General features: G+C 37.1%; 2 protein-coding genes and 1 non-coding gene across 5 annotated transcripts in view; 2 read left to right on the top strand and 1 right to left on the bottom strand.

Moving 5' to 3' along the window:
- Positions 1-261: 261 nt before the first annotated feature.
- LOC128534422 (stimulated by retinoic acid gene 8 protein-like) lies at positions 262-13282 on the bottom strand. Of its 2 annotated transcripts, none has more exons than XM_053508847.1 (8): positions 13070-13282; positions 12867-12942; positions 12699-12780; positions 11391-11552; positions 8270-8519; positions 7504-7565; positions 3141-3261; positions 262-770 (listed from the first exon to the last, which is right to left on the bottom strand). In XM_053508847.1, exons 1-8 carry the CDS (start codon positions 13253-13255, stop codon positions 699-701), a joined length of 1011 nt encoding a protein of 336 aa, XP_053364822.1. In that variant the 5' UTR covers positions 13256-13282; the 3' UTR covers positions 262-698. The 2 variants fall into 2 exon arrangements, with proteins under 2 accessions (XP_053364822.1, XP_053364823.1); XM_053508848.1 differs by having other exon boundaries at positions 265-770; positions 3156-3261.
- A 3350-nt stretch (positions 13283-16632) lies between these two features.
- Positions 16633-16705, top strand: trnar-ccg (transfer RNA arginine (anticodon CCG)). Its single transcript has one exon. It is a non-coding gene; the product is annotated as a tRNA-Arg (tRNA).
- A 2372-nt stretch (positions 16706-19077) lies between these two features.
- Positions 19078-20122, top strand: part of kiaa0930 — a 37565-nt gene continuing 36520 nt past the window's right edge. For both annotated transcript variants that reach the window (XM_053508440.1, XM_053508441.1), the window contains exon 1: positions 19078-19443. In XM_053508440.1, the coding sequence (XP_053364415.1) occupies positions 19299-19443 (145 nt within the window). In that variant the 5' untranslated portion in view covers positions 19078-19298. The remainder of the gene's footprint in view (positions 19444-20122) is intronic.

Genomic DNA, 20122 nt, shown 5'->3' on the forward strand with positions numbered 1-20122 from the left:
TTGTGTGTAAATGAGTGTGTGAATGCAGCTAAACAGATGTGTCTAAGACTGAGAATCTCTTCTACCTGAATTAAAAAATGTAAAAAAGAAAAATTTTAAAAAATTTCTTTTGCTTTGTGTGTGCAGTAACTGCCATTTTGTGAAAAGCACACTTCAGCATAACGACACACATAAAACAGGATGAACAATGAAGCATACACACACACATGCACAAAAAAACAAACAAAATGGTTGTAATTTTGAACACTGCCCACACTCGGCAGATAAATCACCTTGTGTGAGATGTTTATTCACAGGCAGGTGTATTAATAACAGAGGCGAGGTTTCAGTCACAGGGAGACAGCCAATATCTAATCTAGCAGCTACGTTGGATTTAACGTTTAACGTTCACAGCAGGGCAGACGCTGACTGATGAGAGACCATGCAGAGCAATCAAAGTACAGGTGACTACTAGCACTGCAAACACAATTTGTAACTGCTTACCTTGCCTGGACAATTTTTTTATAACATAATAAGAACAGAACCCTGGAACTCCCACAGCGTACAGAAATGGCATTAAACATATTACAATTAGCGAGAACTGAACTGTTTCTATAGTTTTCCTTCACATTTCATATGAACCTACTGAGAAAGCAACACCTCAGAACTCGCTTTCCGATCGAATGGAACACATCCGCTATGACGGCAGGTGGAACCGGCTAGAAATCTTCATCGAAAATTTCCGAACACCTCAGGAGATGCTCTTCATACTCAGCCGCTTGGGGAAGATCCTGAAACGTGTTGAATAAAGGATAAAGGTGCAAAAAAAAAAAACACGTTTTTAATCATTAATCAAATAATGAAACATGACCGGGCATACATTTTAAAGTATTTTGTGATACAATACTGTGGGTTATTACCACCACAAAGGTGATTGTTTTTTTTGTTGATTGTTGCCTTCTGTTTTTTCTCTCTCAAAGGTATTAAGACTAAATAAAAATTAAGCTTGTTATGGTTACTAAGTATCCGGGGAGTCTTACATGACAGGAAAACTGCTCCCAAAATCCCTTGGACTCTGTGGTGTGTTACATGTTAAACATCTTACACATGATGTAGCTCTATTAACATGCGTTGCTTGGAAAAACAAAAAGTCTTCATTTAGTCAACTTTAGCTCTTGCTTGATTTTAGCACAAAATGTAGTGGCCAGTTTATGTGTGAATATGATTCCTCACGATCCCACAAACACTTTTGCACAATTTGAGTTCTGGAATATGCCTGTGCCATCAGGGACGAAAACGTCATTGATGTGATACCCTGGTCATCGAGTACATTTAGATCCTCATCTGATTTGATTTTATTGCCTTATAACATTGCTGAGTCTAGACCTGACCAATTAATGCAACCTTATATCATAACACTGCCTCCAGAGGATTGTACAGTGGCCACTTTGCATGACCGGTAGATCACTTCATGTGCTTTCCTTCTTACTCTGATGCACCATCACTCTGGACTATGGTCAGTCTGAACTAATCGGGCCATATGACCTTTTTCTATTGCTTCAAAGTCCAATTCTCCAAAGTCTAGTTTTTGTTTTTTAGTAACGTTTATTGGACTTTATGCCTTTTATCAGATTTAAAAGATTGGACTTGGAAGCAATGGAAAAAGGTCTATCAGATTTATTGGACTTTATGCCTTCGATCATATTTAAGCATTTTTTCTAATTACTCTCACCAAGAGGTTTTCTTTTGGACAGACAACTGTTTAATCCCTATCCTGTGAGTTGACATTGTGTGTTGTTTGGTACCATGCACCAAGTGTTTAAGTTATATCCATTTATGATATTTTCAAACTATATTTCTTTCAGCTTTTGTTACTTAATGCAGCCCAATAAATTGACTCTTATTTTCAGGAAGTGTATTTAACATTACATGCTAATTGTAAGCAGTTTGCTATTATTAGCCTTATATAGCATGTCTGCCGCACAAGAGAAAGATTAGAAAGAGATTATTAACCTTGCACAAAACAACTTTGATTTGCCTTGAAGCTGAACTGCTGTTATGGAAAAATTAACATGTCTTGAAAAATCCCATTTAAGGATCTAACAGCACTGTGGTATAATGAGAAAACAACGTGTCAATTTTCACTGTGGTAAATTGACTTGTGAGCCCAAATCCCAGCACTGTCAAACTGCCACTGTTGGGCCCTTAACCCTCTGTTCTCCAGGGGCTTCATGTCCTGGATTCCTAACGAGCTGGGATATACAAAGAAAACTCTACTGTACTTGAATATATTACTGTAAAGGCTGCCTTTGTGAACTGGATAAGTGTTCCATACATTATTTAGTGCCATACTGTCTTGTTGATTCACAGTGCTTACATTTCAATTAGCTGGACAGTCCACTGAGGAAAGCATATTTATTTCTCCTTGCTCAACATAAGGTTATGAAATATTATGCATGCTGATGCTCTATCACCCCTCATTTGCAACAAAGGGCCCTACTTATATTAAAGTACCAATAATAGCCTCCCTAAGACTCCTTTTAATGTTTAATATGACTAACTCTTGATAAAACAATAACTACCACACATCTTAAATTAGTTTTAACAGTTAAAAACAGGTTGACCAGCTAAAGGATGGCTAGTTTTTGTTTGTTAGTTACGTTTTTTTGGAGAGATACTTGATTGACTATGCGGTCAGAGGAAAGTTTTCATAAACATCAAACCATCACTGTCGGATATGTATGCATCCTTAAACAGGCAGCTTTTGTTTGTACTGCTGATTATGCTCATGGCGGTAAAATGTAATCAATCAGTGTTAGCAGCGAATAAGCAACTATTTGTTCTCTTTGTACTAATTAATTCAGTGAGCTGTGCACTGTTGTCTATATTCTTTACGGTGATGTATTTTTATTAGTTACTTTACACATTTTAGACTTTGCTATTAATTCATATATACTGTATAAATGCTGTTTTTTTCTGTTTTGATGTACATGCTGAGGTGAAGACTTTAAGACTTTGGCAGCTAACTATTTCAAAAGTCCTGACCAAATTGTGGGAAAAGCACAGCTATCAAGGAAACATCATATTAGATGTAGGCAAATAATTCAGCAAATAAACCAACCTGCACTGTAAAACCATACACTTGTACTGAGTGTGCTCACCTCAGCCTTTCCTACCTGCGGAAGCTCCTGATCCTCAGCCATGTGGTTTTTAATGAAGCCTGAGATGTCCTGGTAGATTTGCCTCAGCCTCTCGTAGTCACAGCTCTGCAGTACTGCAGGCCTGTGAGATTGACAGCGGCAGAGGGAAATGTTATTCTAACTACTGTTTGCAATGACATTTGCTCCAAATAAGAAATCGCACATCTCAGCCCAAACTTACAAAGATTGCTTTGACAAGAAGGAAGTAAAAAGAGCAATACTTTCAAAAAAGCATGATACTGTGGTGCAACTGCAAATATCAGCACACTGAAGATGCAGAAATGTTAATGTACAGACATTAGACGTATCCTTAATAAAGTACAAATATATATACATATCGGTGATATAATTTAAGCAATATCACTTGAGAGGGAGTGAGGTTGTGATGGATATCAGCACAGTTGTGATGCGGTCATAGGCACAAAAGCACAGCTGATATTCAGGACAACTTCACAACTCTCAATTGTCATATTTCTCTTCAACAAACACCATTTATTATCAACAGATTATGGTTTGTTTTTCAATTTAACTAGTTATTTTGCCACCAACACATCTCCTTCCAAGACTGGCGGAACTACTGTAACTAACTAACTACCACTGGCAGAACCGGAAGCGGACACACGGTGTATTACTGTAATTAGTGAACATAGTTCTAAATCTTTACTGGTACTATGTAACCAAAAGGTGAGGAGAATAAACTATGGAGGTAGTAAACAGTCCTGTTTCTCTTTATATTTCAACTTATTCTGCTTTAGAATATTAGCTGTCCATAGAGAAGAGGAATTTGGAATTCAGCCTCATGTTTAGAGCTAGTTAGCTTTGTAAATAAATAAAAGAAATTTAAAAAAGAAATATGGATGGTTTGGAGGCGATTAGGAACAATGGATTATTAAGGAGTTTTTTAGGATGACATCGTTATCAGATAAAAAACTTTTTTGGACATGTCTCTTCGAGTGATTTTGAATGTGGGTTTTGGCAGGCAGTTGCGCTCTTCTCATTATGGTGGACGGTGCTGACCCACTTTAACCCGTGTTGGCGACTGACAGTTAGTGTAATTAACGATTATTAGAACACCTTGGACACGGAGTGATACATATAGTTAAACGTCCCAGTGATGTTACAGTTTATTATCAGCACTAGTGAAAAGCCTCTCGTTCAGTAAGATGGCTCAGGTGGAACTATTTATAACTTGTAAAGGACCACATCACATTTCATGCTGGGGGATGGCTTAGTATAAGTGTGTGTGTGTCCTGCGATCGACTGGCATCTTATCCAGGATGTACATTGGCTAGCATCCTGAGAGTCTTGAGATTCTTCTTTTTTTTTGTTTTGGCTTGTAAATATTATAATAAGACAACATCTAGGAAACATTTTTTTTGGATTAAAACTAATTACTTTATTGCACATTTTTAATCTCTAATATGAACTGGTTGTTGTTTTCGTGACATAATGATCCTTAGATAAACTCCAGAGGAAAATCTCCGCTGACTATTAATAATAAGGTAAAAAATAAAAATGAATCTCACAATTTTGAATTACATTTAATATTTTGAAAGAGAAATAGCAATACAAAAAAAAAAAAATTCTTATTTATAAATCACAGTTAAGCTGATTAATCCATCAATGGTCCTGTCGTTGTGATGAATATATTTCATTTCGCACTCTGTGACCATTTCCTGTGATTAGATTTCCGAACATTTACATACCTACGTGTCCATATCAACAGAACCATTATATTGTGTGAAGGCTTGTCTGTATGCTAAAGTCTATTCCTCTGTGTTTCAAGTCTAATCCTGTGTGTGTGTATGCCCAATGCCTGTTCTACAGGGAGCGCCCCCTGACTGTGATTGATTGCTTCAATCGAGATGCAGCAGACATCCTGGATTAGGATGCTACGTGAGGAGACTATTCTCCCCCTGCCAATCCACTCATCTACCTGCCTCTGTCATCTCCCCCTCCCTCTATGTCCTCTCTGGAGATGCTACTCTGGCAATATTTTCTCTTTTCAATCTAGACAACAATTTAAGTCCCACCCTCAATGAGTATTACTGTATCTCTCCTTTTGGTTCTTCTGCCCCTAAACACTATATATTCAGGGCAACGACATTGCTTTCCTAAGCTCATTGTTATCAACTAGTTATGAGCACATTATCCATGTCCTTCTGATCTACTAGCGGACATACCATGCATGTAATGAAGCTTGTACTGTAATATACCATACATTTGTAATGGCCAGTATTCTTTAGACACCACTTGCTTCGTTTCAATTCAGCGCACCATGATGTGATTATTAAAAGTGCATTTAGATTTCTTCACACATTTACAGGCAGCATTTTTCCCATATAAGCGCTTGCTGCTTTTAAGACATTATCTTTTCACTTTCATCTATTATGGAAAAAAAACAAAAAACGCGGGAGTCTTAATGCATTTCCATTAGGGCAGCCAGAACAAATTCCAATGTTCAAGTAATATTTTACATTTTCATAATATTTGCATAATCACTGGCAAAGAAAAAATGCACATTTCAGTGTTTACTTCCATATTCTACTTTCAATGGCCTCAATTAAGTGTGCTGAAACATTTTAACCTTTTGGCTAAGTGCAGTGAGCTTACACAGTGCAGAATAATAAGCTGTTTAGGATTCAGTCTGTGTGCATGATTTTTAAATGAGGACTAGTTCAACATGGTACATCATATGTGGATCTCAGGTGGCCTAAGAGATGTAAAAGCATACTTAGCACCAGTAAGCAAAAGAAACCATTAGGTGTGGGTGATTAAACAAATTAATGTACAACACTGATAGACACATGCATGTCACCTTCATGCACAGTTAAACCCCCAGTGTTGATTTAACACTCTAGTCTGACAGTATAAACACTTGTAGGGTATTCATTCAACAGGGTGTTCATTCAACACTGGGAATTTTGTTGGTGCACTTAGCCCTACTGATCTTTTTATTTTTTTTGTCTGTGACAGATAACAAGGAATCAAAAAACGATTTATTATTAAATGGATATAGCTCGGATATGATTTAATACATTTGTCTCATATTAGCGAGTGGAACGCCTGATCCTTAAAAAATGGATAGACAACCTGTCGCCGACATGCAGAAGAGATCTGTCTGTGGGAACCATACACACAACCATTCATTAACAAAACTGTCACTGTAAAAGAGTCATATACAATCAAATAAAAAAATAAAACAGCTTACAGCAGCTGGTATTCCCAGAAGTTTTCCCATCCAAGCACTAACCAGGCCCGAGTCTGTTTAGCTTCCGAAATCAAATGAGATCAGGCACTCTCAGACTGGTATGTTTTACTCACTCACTCACTTATCGTCGATGGCGCTTTGTCCTGTATTCAGGGCACAAGTTGAGGTACACCCTGAACAGGATGCCAATCCAACGCATGCCATACACATACAGACACTCCAGGCAATTTGGGAACGCCAATTAGCCTAACCTGTATATCTTTGAATTGTGGGAGGAAACCCACAAATGCAAACTCCATGCACACAGAGTTGGGAATCGAACCTGGACCCTGAAGGTGCAAGGCGACAGTGCTAAGCACTACACCACTGTACCGCCTGGTGTGGTTTAGTCAGTCTATTTTTACAAGTGTTTAATAATTTCAAGCTATTTTATAATCATACATTTGGTTTGTTGTACAATAATAGGGAAACTGTATTGTAAATACGTTTTTTTTTCTCTCTTAAACAAGGGACGTTCAAGTCAAAGTATGACTTATGCTTGCGCAGAATAACAGAACACATTTAGAAGAGTAAAAGCTACCTTTATTTCTCTATATAATCCCCTGCTACCCGGATTGACTGCTTCACATTCTAAACGCTGGCCTCCCAGGAACACCTTTAATAGCCCAAATATGTGGAAACGAATTAAAAGTGAGGTCGGGACTATATGGGGATGTGGTCCCTGTAATGCGCAAGTAGTGTTGGTAAATGATTGTGTTTACAGTTCCTACAGACAGATGCTTCTCTTCCTCAAGTTGGCGAGAATTTATCTGTTTATCTTTTCAGGTATAAAGCACTCCACTCACTGAATGTTCACGGGAATGACCGCAGTTAACTTAGAGCCACCTTGGCTGGGATCATCATTCACAATTCAATATTTTACTGTGGCAAAAAGTCTCATCACCGTACTTCAAGTCTTCTGTAAATGTCTATCAGTTTTACATTTTCATTCACCAGAAACTCCCTCATGCTCATATTTTAAATACTCATATTTAAAAGTAATTACACTGTCCTATACCAAGCCAAAACTCTTGTTTAGCCAGGAATGTGTAGTAGCTGTGTATGATGTATTACCTGTTTGCTGAAGCAGCATCCATATCCCTCTGCACCACATCATAGGCATCCTGTAGTAGATCCTACAAGTAATAACATCAACAACACAAAAGAGGGAAATATCAAAACCTGGTGCTGTTATAAATCCTGAAGAGACACTCAGAGCTTTGCGGGCACTGAATTAGGATTTCATTCCTTTCGGTCTCTGAACAAGCTATTGACAGCGTTAGTACTGAGGAGCTGCTGGGGAAAAAAGAAATCACAAATGCATCTGTTTGGGATGTTAGGCTATCATAAATCAAAAATGTCTTTGTGTTTTTCAGGAGTGGACAAATTTCTCCTGTGGCATTATCAGAGTGCTGAAGACACAATTCCGCAGCCCAGAGTGTGGGAATAGAGTGATACTCCAATATAGACATTTTTCCGAGAAAGAGGGATGAAACGCTGGTCACAGTCACAAGTTCATGCTTCATAGCTAGCTGGAAATCACACATGCTTTTGACTTCCTGTTGTGCAGTTGTGTCAAATGTCCTCTAGACAGTGATAAACAACTTTCATATCGGATGAAGCCTTGGAGGAAGGATTCGGTTTATGTAGCCAGCAGACCCTGCTACTGACACATTAACAAAATGAATGGTGCTAAAGCAGGCCAGCGCTCAGGGGTTTAAAAGAATGGAGAAAAAAAAATTAAACACTGGGCCATCAATAGCCATTTGTAACTAAGGAAGGAAATAAGAAATGTAATTAGCATTCTAAACAAACCCAAATTATGAACTTCAGGGCTTACCTCCTCAAAAACATGAGATGCAGACTGATTTAAGCAGGTCAGAACTGAGGCAGTGATCCCAGTTTGGCCTTCCCATGAGACAGAGTTCTGGTCTAGAACGTGTTGTTGTGCTTCTGCCCTTCGCTCTGGAGGTAGAGAGCGCCAAAGGTCTGAGATGGCCTCGGACACTACAGACAGGCCCATCTGATCTGGAGTAAGCACTCCACTGCGCAAAAGGAGCTCAAGAGTCTCGCTGTAGAAAAAGAGATATCTGCACAAGGAGTGTGTCTCTCAGTTAAAAGGTTCATGGGTTTTATTTTGTTGTTTATCAACTGTTGCATTCTGTTGCATCTGAGAACACTTTCCAAAAAAAAAATTAAATAGGAAAAGTTTTTGCTAGATACTGTAGCTGTGACATAATGAAACAGTTTTACAGTAAGCCTGATCAGTTCAGTTTATAATCAGATACCAGCTTTTAAATTGTGTTCGTTGCATATCATCATCAAAACACAGATATGCATGTATATTCTCTGTACTGATGCTTTTTTCAAAACAACCTAATAAAAAAAACATTTAACCAACAGAACAGAACCAACTGAATTAATCATTAATTACTTCACCAGTGCTGTACAGTAAGAGCAGGCAGTGACCGGTGGAGTGAAAAAACAAGGATTAGGCTTGCATATAAATGTGACAAGCGAGTCATCTCAAATCTCGCTCAATCTCATCTCAATCTTCCGTTGTAAATGTATAATTACTTAAAACACAATCTTTTTTTTTTTCAAAGGTAAATTAGGTTATAATTTCAGAGATAGGCAGGGCATTTGCATGCCAAGAATCATATTAAATCGGGCTTAAATCATTCCAACTGTTATAATATAAATCAAATAATGAATATTAAGGACTCTTTAAATAGTTCATGGTTTAAATATAATGTTTTCTAATAATAAGAGTAGGTATGGAAATCACCATGAACCACCCAATACAATATCATTCCAATACTTACAGTAGGTGCCAATTCGAATGTCTATTCTGTATGTTCCACAATTTTCTAAATATCCTGATTTAATATTGAAAATTTTTAGATTTTGTTACAATTCTACACAAATTTAGCAAATCATTTGCACCTACCAAACAAGATGCTGCGCTGCCTGACAATGTGTGAATAGTTTAAAGCACACCCCCACCTGTAGGTTCATAGGGGAACTGCAACATTTTACCCAAAATGTAGACATACAGTACACCCACTCACAAAAGTTAGTACACCCCTCTAATTTCAGCACCTACTTCAGTATATCTTCTTTAAGGACAATACAATAGAAAGGAAACTTGGATATATTTTATAGTAGTCAATGTGCAGCTTGTATAACAGCATAGCTTTACTGTCCTCTAAAAATAACTCAACATACAGCCAAAATATTGTCAAAATAGCTGGCAACAAAAGTGAGTACACCCTAAGTGATTAAACCTGTACATCTTTAACCATGCAAAGTCACATGTCCTATTCATCATGTTCATGTGTTTGTCAGTGGCCAAGGATGTCTTCGGATCTGAACCCTATTGAGTACCTGTGGGACGTCCTCAAGCGGAAAGTGCTTCTAACATCCAGCAGCTCTGTGATACAGAAATGTTTTTGGAGTCAGCATGGCGATACAGGTATTGCTCTTGTGCAGGTCCCTTGTTTGACCAAAACAACTCTGAAACATAAGGCATGGACTCCACAAGGCCTCTGGTGGTTTGCCATGGTATCTGGCATCAAGGTGTTGGCACCAGATCCTGTAAATCCAAAATTGCAAGGTGGGGCGTCAGATTGCTCAGATGCTCAGTCAGATTAAGATCTGGGGAATTTAGAAGCCAAGTCAACACCTTGAACCTTTTCAACACCTTGAACCCATTTTTAATCGATTCTGCAGTGTGATAGAGCACATTATTTTGCAAAAAGAGGCTACTGACATCAGGAAATGTTTGATCTGCACCAATTAATGTTGGGTGTTACGTGTCATTGTATTATCCATATGCAGGCATGCCAGGACCCTGGGTTTTTTAGTGGAACATCTTCTCCGGCATGCGTCCTTCTCATTGTGCACCTGGTTCCATCTATTCATGCTATCTTTATCCTTCAAACTAGGCATCCTTCTTCCATTTCTCCATGGTCCTTTATAGGAGCTTTCAGCAGGGGACTTGGGTCAGCACAGGCAGTCTAACCAGTCTATGGCTATACAACCCATACACTAGCGATGCATTGTGGATTCTGACACCTTCCTTACACAGCCAGAAATAATTTTTTTAGCAAATTGTGCTGAAGTAGCTCTTCTGCGCGATTGGCCCAACCAGACTAGCCTTTGCTTCCCATGCAGATTAAAGTGCCTTGGACACTCATCACTTACCAGTTCCCCGGTCGTCCTTTCATGGACTACTTTTGGTAGGTACAGTACTAACTAGAGTACAAACAAAGGTACTAGCTGCATACCAGAATACATCAAAAGTGTATTTCACAATGTGGCTCTTGTTAAAGACTCCTAAACCTAATGTTTGCCTATTTTTCTCCTCCTTTACAGATGTCACTAAAAGGAGATAATTAATGTTGTTCACTTTATCTGTCAGGTTTTTTTACTCCTATGGCTGATTAGGGTACATCAAATGAGATATACAGAATTATTGTAATTTTAATAAAAATTAAATTACTACTGGGAAGATGGAGGAAATCTTGCCAAAATCATATGAGGAGATCAATTAAAAGCCTAGTAAAGATACATGGCTAAAAACTGACAGTAGAAATTACAGCTATGTTTAACTTTCTTTAATTGTTGAAGTCAAATCCATGGATTCAAATTAAAAAGTGTGGTTCTGGGAGCATGAGGAAACGCCATCACAATGTGCACTGTAATCAAAGCAAAAGAAGGTCAATACAATATTGGATTGTGCAAAAAAAAAATGGAACACTTACGTAATGTACATAATTTTCTCTCTCCATCTTTCTCCTCCTTCCCTTTTATCTTGTGTCTTATATACACAGTACACATAGTGTGTGTGGTGCACAACTGCAGAGTACTTGTGTCACAAAAAGCATTTCAATTGACAACTCAATTAACAAACATTTTGTGCACATCACACATAACCTTGATTAATCTATTCAACTCACCCCTCAAACTCCTGGATGTTGGGGACAGATGACTGGGACTGAGGCAGCTCATCTGTTTCCTCCTCACTTGAGTCTACCTCACTGCTCTTGTGGCCCTCAACCATATCAGGTACACAATTTGTACAGCTATGTCCACCGATGTGTAGACTGTTTAATGGGGACCTATTATGCAAAATGTAAATATTTTTAGTAATTTTTAGACATGTGACCTAGAGCTTTTTTCTCAGCTCTGCTGTTCTCTGTTTGGCCTTGTACCCTTAGTCTCCTGGGACCGACTCCAGGCCCCTGCGACCCTGTATACAAGATAAAAGGTATAGAAGATAAGCGAGTGAGTGAGTAAATTTGGTGTGAAAACATTGGAGGTTTTACTGAGTGTGCTGAAAAATACAGTATGTCAGTTCTTGTGGCAAACTTGTCACATTCACTCCTTTCAAATTTTTATGCAAAACCCAGAAGCCTACAATAGGTATTTAGTTTCCATCTAAAAACTGGTCTGTTTTGCTTTCTTTACAGGCATGCAAATATTCTTTTGTAATGTAATTTATTCGGTAATTTTTAAGTTACGTTTGAAAATAGTGAATGGTTTTGTATATAATAATAATGCAGACATGATAAATACATCTTGCTCACTCGCTCATAATCATCATTATCCTGTATACAGGGTTGCGGGGTGCCTGGAGCCTATCCCAGGAGACTTAGGGCATGAGTCGGGATACACCCTGGATGGAGGGCATACACACATACAGTACACACACACACACAAACGCTCATTTACACACTATGGGCAATTTGGAAATGCCAATTAGCCTAATCTGCATGTTTTATTTTTCAACCCACCAGGCACGTGGAGAACATGCAAACTCCATGCACACAGAGGTGGGAATTGAACGGGAACCCTCGAGACGCACGGCAACAGTGCTAAGCACTAAGCCACCATTCCACCCATGATATTCTCATATAACAAAATTAGTACTAGATAATATAGTGCCTAGGCCTTTTGCACAGTACTTAGTAACATATGTTGGTAATATGATAAAATATGGGCCCTTTACGGGACATAGTAACAGCTGCATTCAATAACAATAAATAATCACTGAAAAAATGGATACAATCTTTAATTATGCAGCAACCGCACCAAATTTAGATAACAAAAACAGACAGCTGAATCGATAACGAATATTACAGAATGTTTTCTAGACTATAATGACAAAGTCTAACAAGAAACAGGTTTAGGACTGTACACTGCTCTTGTTCGTAAATGTTTGCTGCCATCTAGTGGTATTTAATTACAATAACAGGTGGTCTTACAAGTGTTCAGAATAGAGCCTCCTATACTGCTCTTGTACGTCTTCCAAACTCCTCGGTCCTCCATCTTCCTCAAGGTAAAGTTCTAAGATGAACATCCAAAAATATAACATGTTCGTCTTTGATTATTGAGGTTTGGCGTAGAATTAATCAGCTGCATGTGTGTGTTACCTTTCAGAGCAAGAAGTTTGCTGAGGTATGCCTCCTTCTCCAGAAGGAATCCCATTGCATGATCAAGTATTTTCCACTGTGAAAAACACAATGCTTGCAAACTATGACTGTTCATTATGCCAATACTAATGAATGTCCTTAGTAAATTATGATCTACATGTAGTCTTTAATAACCTTCTTTTAACTCTCTATGTTTTCCTCACCTTGGCAGGACTTCTTTGATCAGAAGAAGCCTCACAGTTGTGAGCAGACTGACTGGATGGACACACCTTGTTTTTCAGTGCTTCGAAAAGAGCTGTAAGTGTGACTCGATGATGGGTATGCAGCGATCTCCTCACCTTTTGCTGCTCACCGTCACCCCTCTCCTTCTCTTGCCCAACAAACGACATACTGTACAGGCTCTCTGTCTGTATGTCCTGTGTAAACACAACTGGGGACTTTAAAACTGTACATTACATATTGATAAGATGTCAATGTACAGATTTAGAGACTGCACTGCAAGGCTAAACTTCCACTTAAATTTGTGATTGGCTCAGATTAGTGATGAGACGTCAAACACTTTTTAATGAGTCAAATCCTGTGTCCTCAAATGGCTGTGTTTATCATTAAGAGACGTATAAGAGACAATTATGTTAGCTCCCATACATCTTATTACCATTTACCTTATTATATAATTATTATTTATTCTGGTACACATGCCTTGCATTCCTTGCGAGGCTCTAGTGACTTCCTGTGCAGTAGTTTCTGCCTTTTGAGATTTTCACCTGTGTCAGCATTTGTTTGTTTGGTTGTTGTTGTTTTTTTTTTTTTAATTTTCTGTTTGTTTGTGTTTTTTATTTATTTAATTACATTAATTTATGTATTATTTCCATTTGCATCTGCTCTACAGGTTCTAACTACTAAAACCATTACTTTTTTTTTATTTTTGTGAGCGCTTGCAAATAAATTTATAAATTTATTTTTAAATCAATCAACCAAATAATCACATGAAGCCCAGTATGTAAAATACACACTTTGTTATATTATGTCTTAGTCACATACTTGCATTCTTTTCGTAATTTCCTTTTTGTGTAAAACTCACAGGTTTGTTTTTGTTGTGTTACCTATTGAATCATTTTATCAGTGTATTTACATACTGAAAATGTCTAATAATCACTTACCACACCTTTTAAATGAAACAAATCACTTCATGTTAAGGGTGGGTGTTATGCAAAAAAAATCATGCCATGATAGATGAAGGCATTTCTCCACTACACATGCAACATGATATTAAGCTTTGGTAATAAACTGCCAACAGTAAGGTAGTATTTATTCATTCATTTTTATTCAGTATTGCTGATCCTGTGTACAGGGTCGTGGGCCGTCTGAAGCCTATCCCAGGAGTCTTTGGGCATGAGGTAGGGTAAGAAAATTTGGGAAAGCCTAATCTGCATGTCTTAGGACTGTGGGAGAAAAGTAGAGTACCTGGAGGAACCCATGAAGCATGAGGAGAAGATGTAAACTCCACAGACACAGACCTGAGGCGGGAATCGATCCCCAACCCAGAGGGAGCCAGAATATTCTCCTCATAGTATATATTTAAAAAATATTTCTATACCATAAAGAGAATATTCTTCATTAAGCAATAATGGTAATGCAGGAATCCTTGTGTGTTTGTTATAACACGTGCAATTTCAAGAAAATATGTTTAGCATGAATTAATCCATCCATCCATGAACCTGGTCAGATGCAGAGTCTGTCCAAGGAACACTTGTTGTTCATTTATTTGATATGAAATCAAATAAAATTTTATTTTAACTCAATATTAATTTTATTTGAACACAGTATTAAAAAACCGACTCTTTCATAAACTTCTCATTACTCTCCATCAAATACTTTTTAAACTTAAAACGCTATATTAGTCAGAGATAGACATATCTAATAAATATTTTATATTAAAAGTACAATATATATGTTTTTCAGCATGAAACCGAACGCAAAATGTTTTGTGAGAAAGTAAAAGTTAGCTTAACATTAGCTTGGTAAGAGCCTGTTAGCTCAGTTAGCTCAACAATTCCACAGTCATGAGACAGAACAAAATAAACAGAATTAGGATTATACTGGCAAGACGTTTATTCGTTCATTAAAACCACTGTGTGTAGTAATATTTTTGTATTTTTCATGCTAGTTGTATTCTTATTAATTAAATCAACTATCTAACCAGGTGTAATAGCTAATCAGGCGAGCTAGCCAAACATCCATCACACTAATGAGGTCAAACTCAGCTAAGCTAACTGTGTTGTGTGAGATTACAGGTACAGGATAAATTTACCTTTGTGTGATTCTTTGGAGACCTCAATTTCCACCTAGCTGCTGTTTTTTTGTTGTTGTTGTTGTTGCACAGAATAGCAAAATCCCATCTGTACAAATTTCTGCTCATTAAATAAAATAAGTATTGTGTTGTCCAAACTCCTCCTGGTCCAAAGTCAAGACACATTGATGGGTCTGTGCTGAATGTGTTACCCAGCTCTTAATTTGGTCTGTGTTTCAAACCTATTTTATTATTAGTATTATTAATATTATTATTACATATATATTTTTGGATTATAATATATATTTTTAACCTTACTGACAAATTATAGAAAATAAAAGAATGTATGAATATATATATATATATATATATATATATATATATATATATATATATATATAAAATATATATATATATATATATATATATATAAACTAATAAAAGAATAGTAAAAAAAAATTAAAAGCTTGGGAAATGGATAACCGCCTTTTATTAGCATTATCAACAGCCTTCTGAAATACAAGGTGGCATCAAAAAGGTGGTTTTGAGACTAGTTTTGTCTAACAGTCCAACAGTTGACAGAACAAGACTGCACGCACAGTCACAAAGAGCACCGACCTTCATAAGTCAGTGTTCAAAAGTTTGTTTCACTGTGCAAAAGTATTGGGCGCATACATCTTTTGCCATAATCAATGGTGCTTTTAAAAACATTTCAACAAAAAAGAAAATGATATAAAGAGCACTAAAGAGTAATAAAAGTAGTAAACAGGCAGTAGTTGGTGTGAAAACTCTTTGCTTGAAAATAATCAAAGGTATTAAATACATATTTGGGCACACTGTAAACCCTAATGCTCAAATTAATTAAACATATTGAGTACTCGCAATGCTGGTTCCAAGCCCAGAAAAAAATGGGGGTTGTGTCAGGAAAGGCATCCAGCATAAAACTTGTACCAAAAGTTGGTCTGCTGTGGCAACCCCTTGACAGAGCAACTGAAAGAAAGTTTTATGTTGTTATATACAGTAGACTTATCCAATTGCAGGCAGGTGTAATGTGGTCCAAAAGTTCATTATACTGTATTTCAATGAAACCAAGTTCTGAAATGTTTTATATCTATTACACCACAGCAAAGATTGTACTTTAGTTTTAAGTTAAATTTGTTGCTAAGAAATGTTAAAATCTCTGTTTGTTTGTTTTTTAAGTTACATGATACAATTTTTTGGAAGGATAAAAATTCTGTAAATGAGCCTAGGGTTTTATTCCCTCATTCTTTCTTTTCTGATATTGGGGTGATTTATGGGGATTGTCTCATGTATATTTAATTATAAACATAATATTTATTACATAATATAATCCCAAGCCTAGTGTTAATAAATGTTTTGAAAATGCAAATCTTTGTCTGTGCCACGCGGTTTCCCACTTACTTTCATTATAATATAAAAGCCAGTATGAGTAAGCAGTTTACATTAAATAACCAAGACCCAGTGGCCTAATGGATAAGGCATCAGCCTCCGGAGCTGGGGATTGTGGGTTCAAGTCCCACCTGGGTTGAGTAGTTTATTTAGAAATACTTTGTATTCCAGAAATGTTACGAGTACTGTTAATGTTAGATGGTAATACAGTGGAATTCCAGAGAAATGTTACTGGGCCATTAAACATGTTCTGTGAATAATTGGTTACTTTACAATAGACTCACCAAATATATTTCAATAGTACAAAATGTACAGCAATTAATATACTATAAATAAATAAAAAAATCACAAAAGAAACCAACTATTGATTAGCACACCCTAGACAGTGCAGTGAAGTTAATACTAGTTAGGATTTTCTTTTTAATGGTCACCCACCAGGAGGCAGTGAAACTCCCGTAATATCGAATGGTTGTTTTCAAGGACTGGGTAACTCTTAAACAGTACATAGAGGAATAGTTACTTTAGCCAATATGTGGGCATGACTATTTTACAGCAATTTTAATTATATATGCCAGATTAGGTGATGCGGTGGCGTTGTAGTATGCACCATGGCCTCGCACCTCAAGGGTTTGAATCCCGCCTCGGGGATGTGTGTGTGTGGAGTTTACATGTTCTCCCTGTGCTTGGTGGAATTCCTCTGGGTACTTCCACAACCCAAATACGAGCAGATTAGGCTAATTGGCATCCTTAAAAAAATGCCTGTAGTGGGTACCCAGTGATGCATTGACACCCAAAGTCCCCTTGCATAGGCCCTAGACCCCCATGACCCTGTATCAGGATAAGCAGTAGAGAAGATGAATACGCCAGATTAATTGATCAATTTGTTTATGTTATTTATGTTGATGAGAATCCAACCAAGATGGTCCTTGATATTCTACCATGCTAACGAATCAAAGGTAGATTATATAACTTTTTTTGTCCTTATCTTGCTTCATTGCTTTAGCTATCTGATCCACATGCACTCTGTGTCATCATTTATCATCGTGAAGGACCTCAGCCATCCCAACAATGGACTGTTCTCTCTGTTGCGGTCTAGGAAGCGATTCCGCTCTCTAAAGGCCAACACAGAGAGAGTGAGGAGGAGCTTCTTCCCGCAGGCGATAAGGTCTCTCAATCAAACCACCACACAGGAGTAATATCTTTTTAAACAATGACTGGACAATCATGGACACATTCATGCACTACATATTTATATATCTGACCATTGCACATGACACTTTCCTACAGCCATTGCCACTTTAAAATTTCTATATATACTTTTTTCCCCTATATTCCTATATTTCTATATTTTGTAATATTTTGATTATGCCCTTATTTGTACAGTTTATTTTACTAGTTAAATGTATTTTCTTTCGTATTTCTTTTTATTAATATTTATTCCTTACACAGTATATAGCTTTTATTTTCTTTTTAAGGTCACTGTCGGCCGTACAAGTATTTCACTGCATATCGTACTGTGTATGACTGTGTATGTGACAAATAAAATTTTTATTTGAATTTGAAAGCTAAATTAGTGAAGACAGCGATTTAGTACTGTAAATATTTGAAGAGGTGTTGCCTTTAACCTTGCCTTTCTCTCAACAAACCCATTCTCTGTGACTCTTCTTTACAAAGTAGCACAGAGGGCTTTTGGGTAAAGACCACTACAGAGTCCACTTTGCTGGAGGGCTGGGTGAATTGAAGTCTAAAATGAGAGATAATAGTCCACTTAAAAAAACAAAACAAACAAAAAAACACTTGCCTATGGTTACCTCACCACAATAGTCTATCATTATAATTGCCCACTTTTGTCAAAACCCTTTCTAATCTAAATATATTCAAGATAAGAAATAGGAAATAATAATAATAATAATAATAATAATAATAATAATAATAATAATAATAATTTGCATAATAAATAAAAGCCAATGTACATATAAACTTTAATAGCATTTAATAAACAAATTAATTCAATAATAAATTAATAAATCCATTAATTAATTGAGAAAAAAAACTAAACTTATCCGGGGTCCTCATACAAAATGAAGTACCTGTGTATCATCCTATATCAATCAATCAATCTATATGCATAAAATGACCTGTGTAAATACAGTATAATTGCTTGTATAACTAAAGAATAAAAACAATATTTATTATTTTATCTGCATCTGAATGGAACACGTCCCCTTTAAATGTCCTTCCGTTGCCCCGTGTTACAGGAAGTCGGGTGTTTCCCAGTCGTTTGTGCTTTTGTTTCCTACCAGCATCTTGTTAGGCACCGCCCATGCAGGGTGATTGGCTAGCGGGTTAACCCTCTTCAGCAGCTTTCTCATTGGTCATGGCTGTTGTTTATCATGGATTTTGGCAAACCAAGCGCACGAGTTTGGATGGAACTAGCCAATCGTTACAAAGGAGGCGGGTTTATCGCAATACGGATGGGAAAAACAAGCCGTCAGCTGAGCTTTTGTGTTGAAGAAGTCGGAAGTGTTAAGAGGACGCTGTGGTTAACAGGACTGTGTAAAACTGAAGTTTCATCCCACATCCGTGACGTGACAGCAGCAGTGTGGCGTCCCTCTCCCAGCTAAATGCACGGATGATCCGTCCTGAGTAATCCTGATCGGCGTGGTTGTGTTTCCTCCCTCCAAAGCGCGGTATTCTCTGGCCGTGTAGACTGTCATGAGATCAGTTTGGGCATGGCGTCCCTCCCGAGTTACGGTAAGACGGCGGGAGCAGCGGAGGATGAGAACGGAGAACCGGACCGGTCCCTGCAGCACATGCTGAAGGCCATCGCAGATGAACGAAACCGACTGAATATTCGGCAGGAGATTAGCGGCATCGGTGAGTCCGTTATGTTAGATGATATAAATTCACATCATATCTTTCATCATAATTAATTATAAAATACACGCACACATTTATACATTATACTGCTCTGTCATATCTCATACTCCTGTATAACACCAGGCAATTAGATATCATACATCATATCTCATACTGATCAATAATAATCATGTACAAATACAGTACATCATACTGCCCTATCATACATCATATCTCATACTGCTCTATAATAATCATACAGTACATCATACTGCTCTGTAAAAATCATATACAGTATATCATACTGCTCTATAATAATCATATACAGTACATCATACTGCTCTATAATAATCATACAGTACATCATACTGCTCTGTAAAAATCATATACAGTATATCATACTGCTCTATAATAATCATATACAGTACATCATACTGCTCTATAATAATCATATACAGTACATCATACTGCTCTATAATAATCATATACAGTATATCATACTGCTCTATAATAATCATATACAGTACATCATACTGCTCTATAATAATCATATACAGTATATCCTACCGCTCTATAATAATCATATACAGTACATCATACCGCTTTATAATAATCATATACAGTACATCATACCGCTCTATAATAATCATATACAGTATATCCTACCGCTCTATAATAATCATATACAGTACATCAT

This window comes from Clarias gariepinus, chromosome 12, assembly GCF_024256425.1.
Source record: "Clarias gariepinus isolate MV-2021 ecotype Netherlands chromosome 12, CGAR_prim_01v2, whole genome shotgun sequence".
In the NCBI taxonomy this organism is placed as follows: domain Eukaryota; kingdom Metazoa; phylum Chordata; class Actinopteri; order Siluriformes; family Clariidae; genus Clarias; species Clarias gariepinus.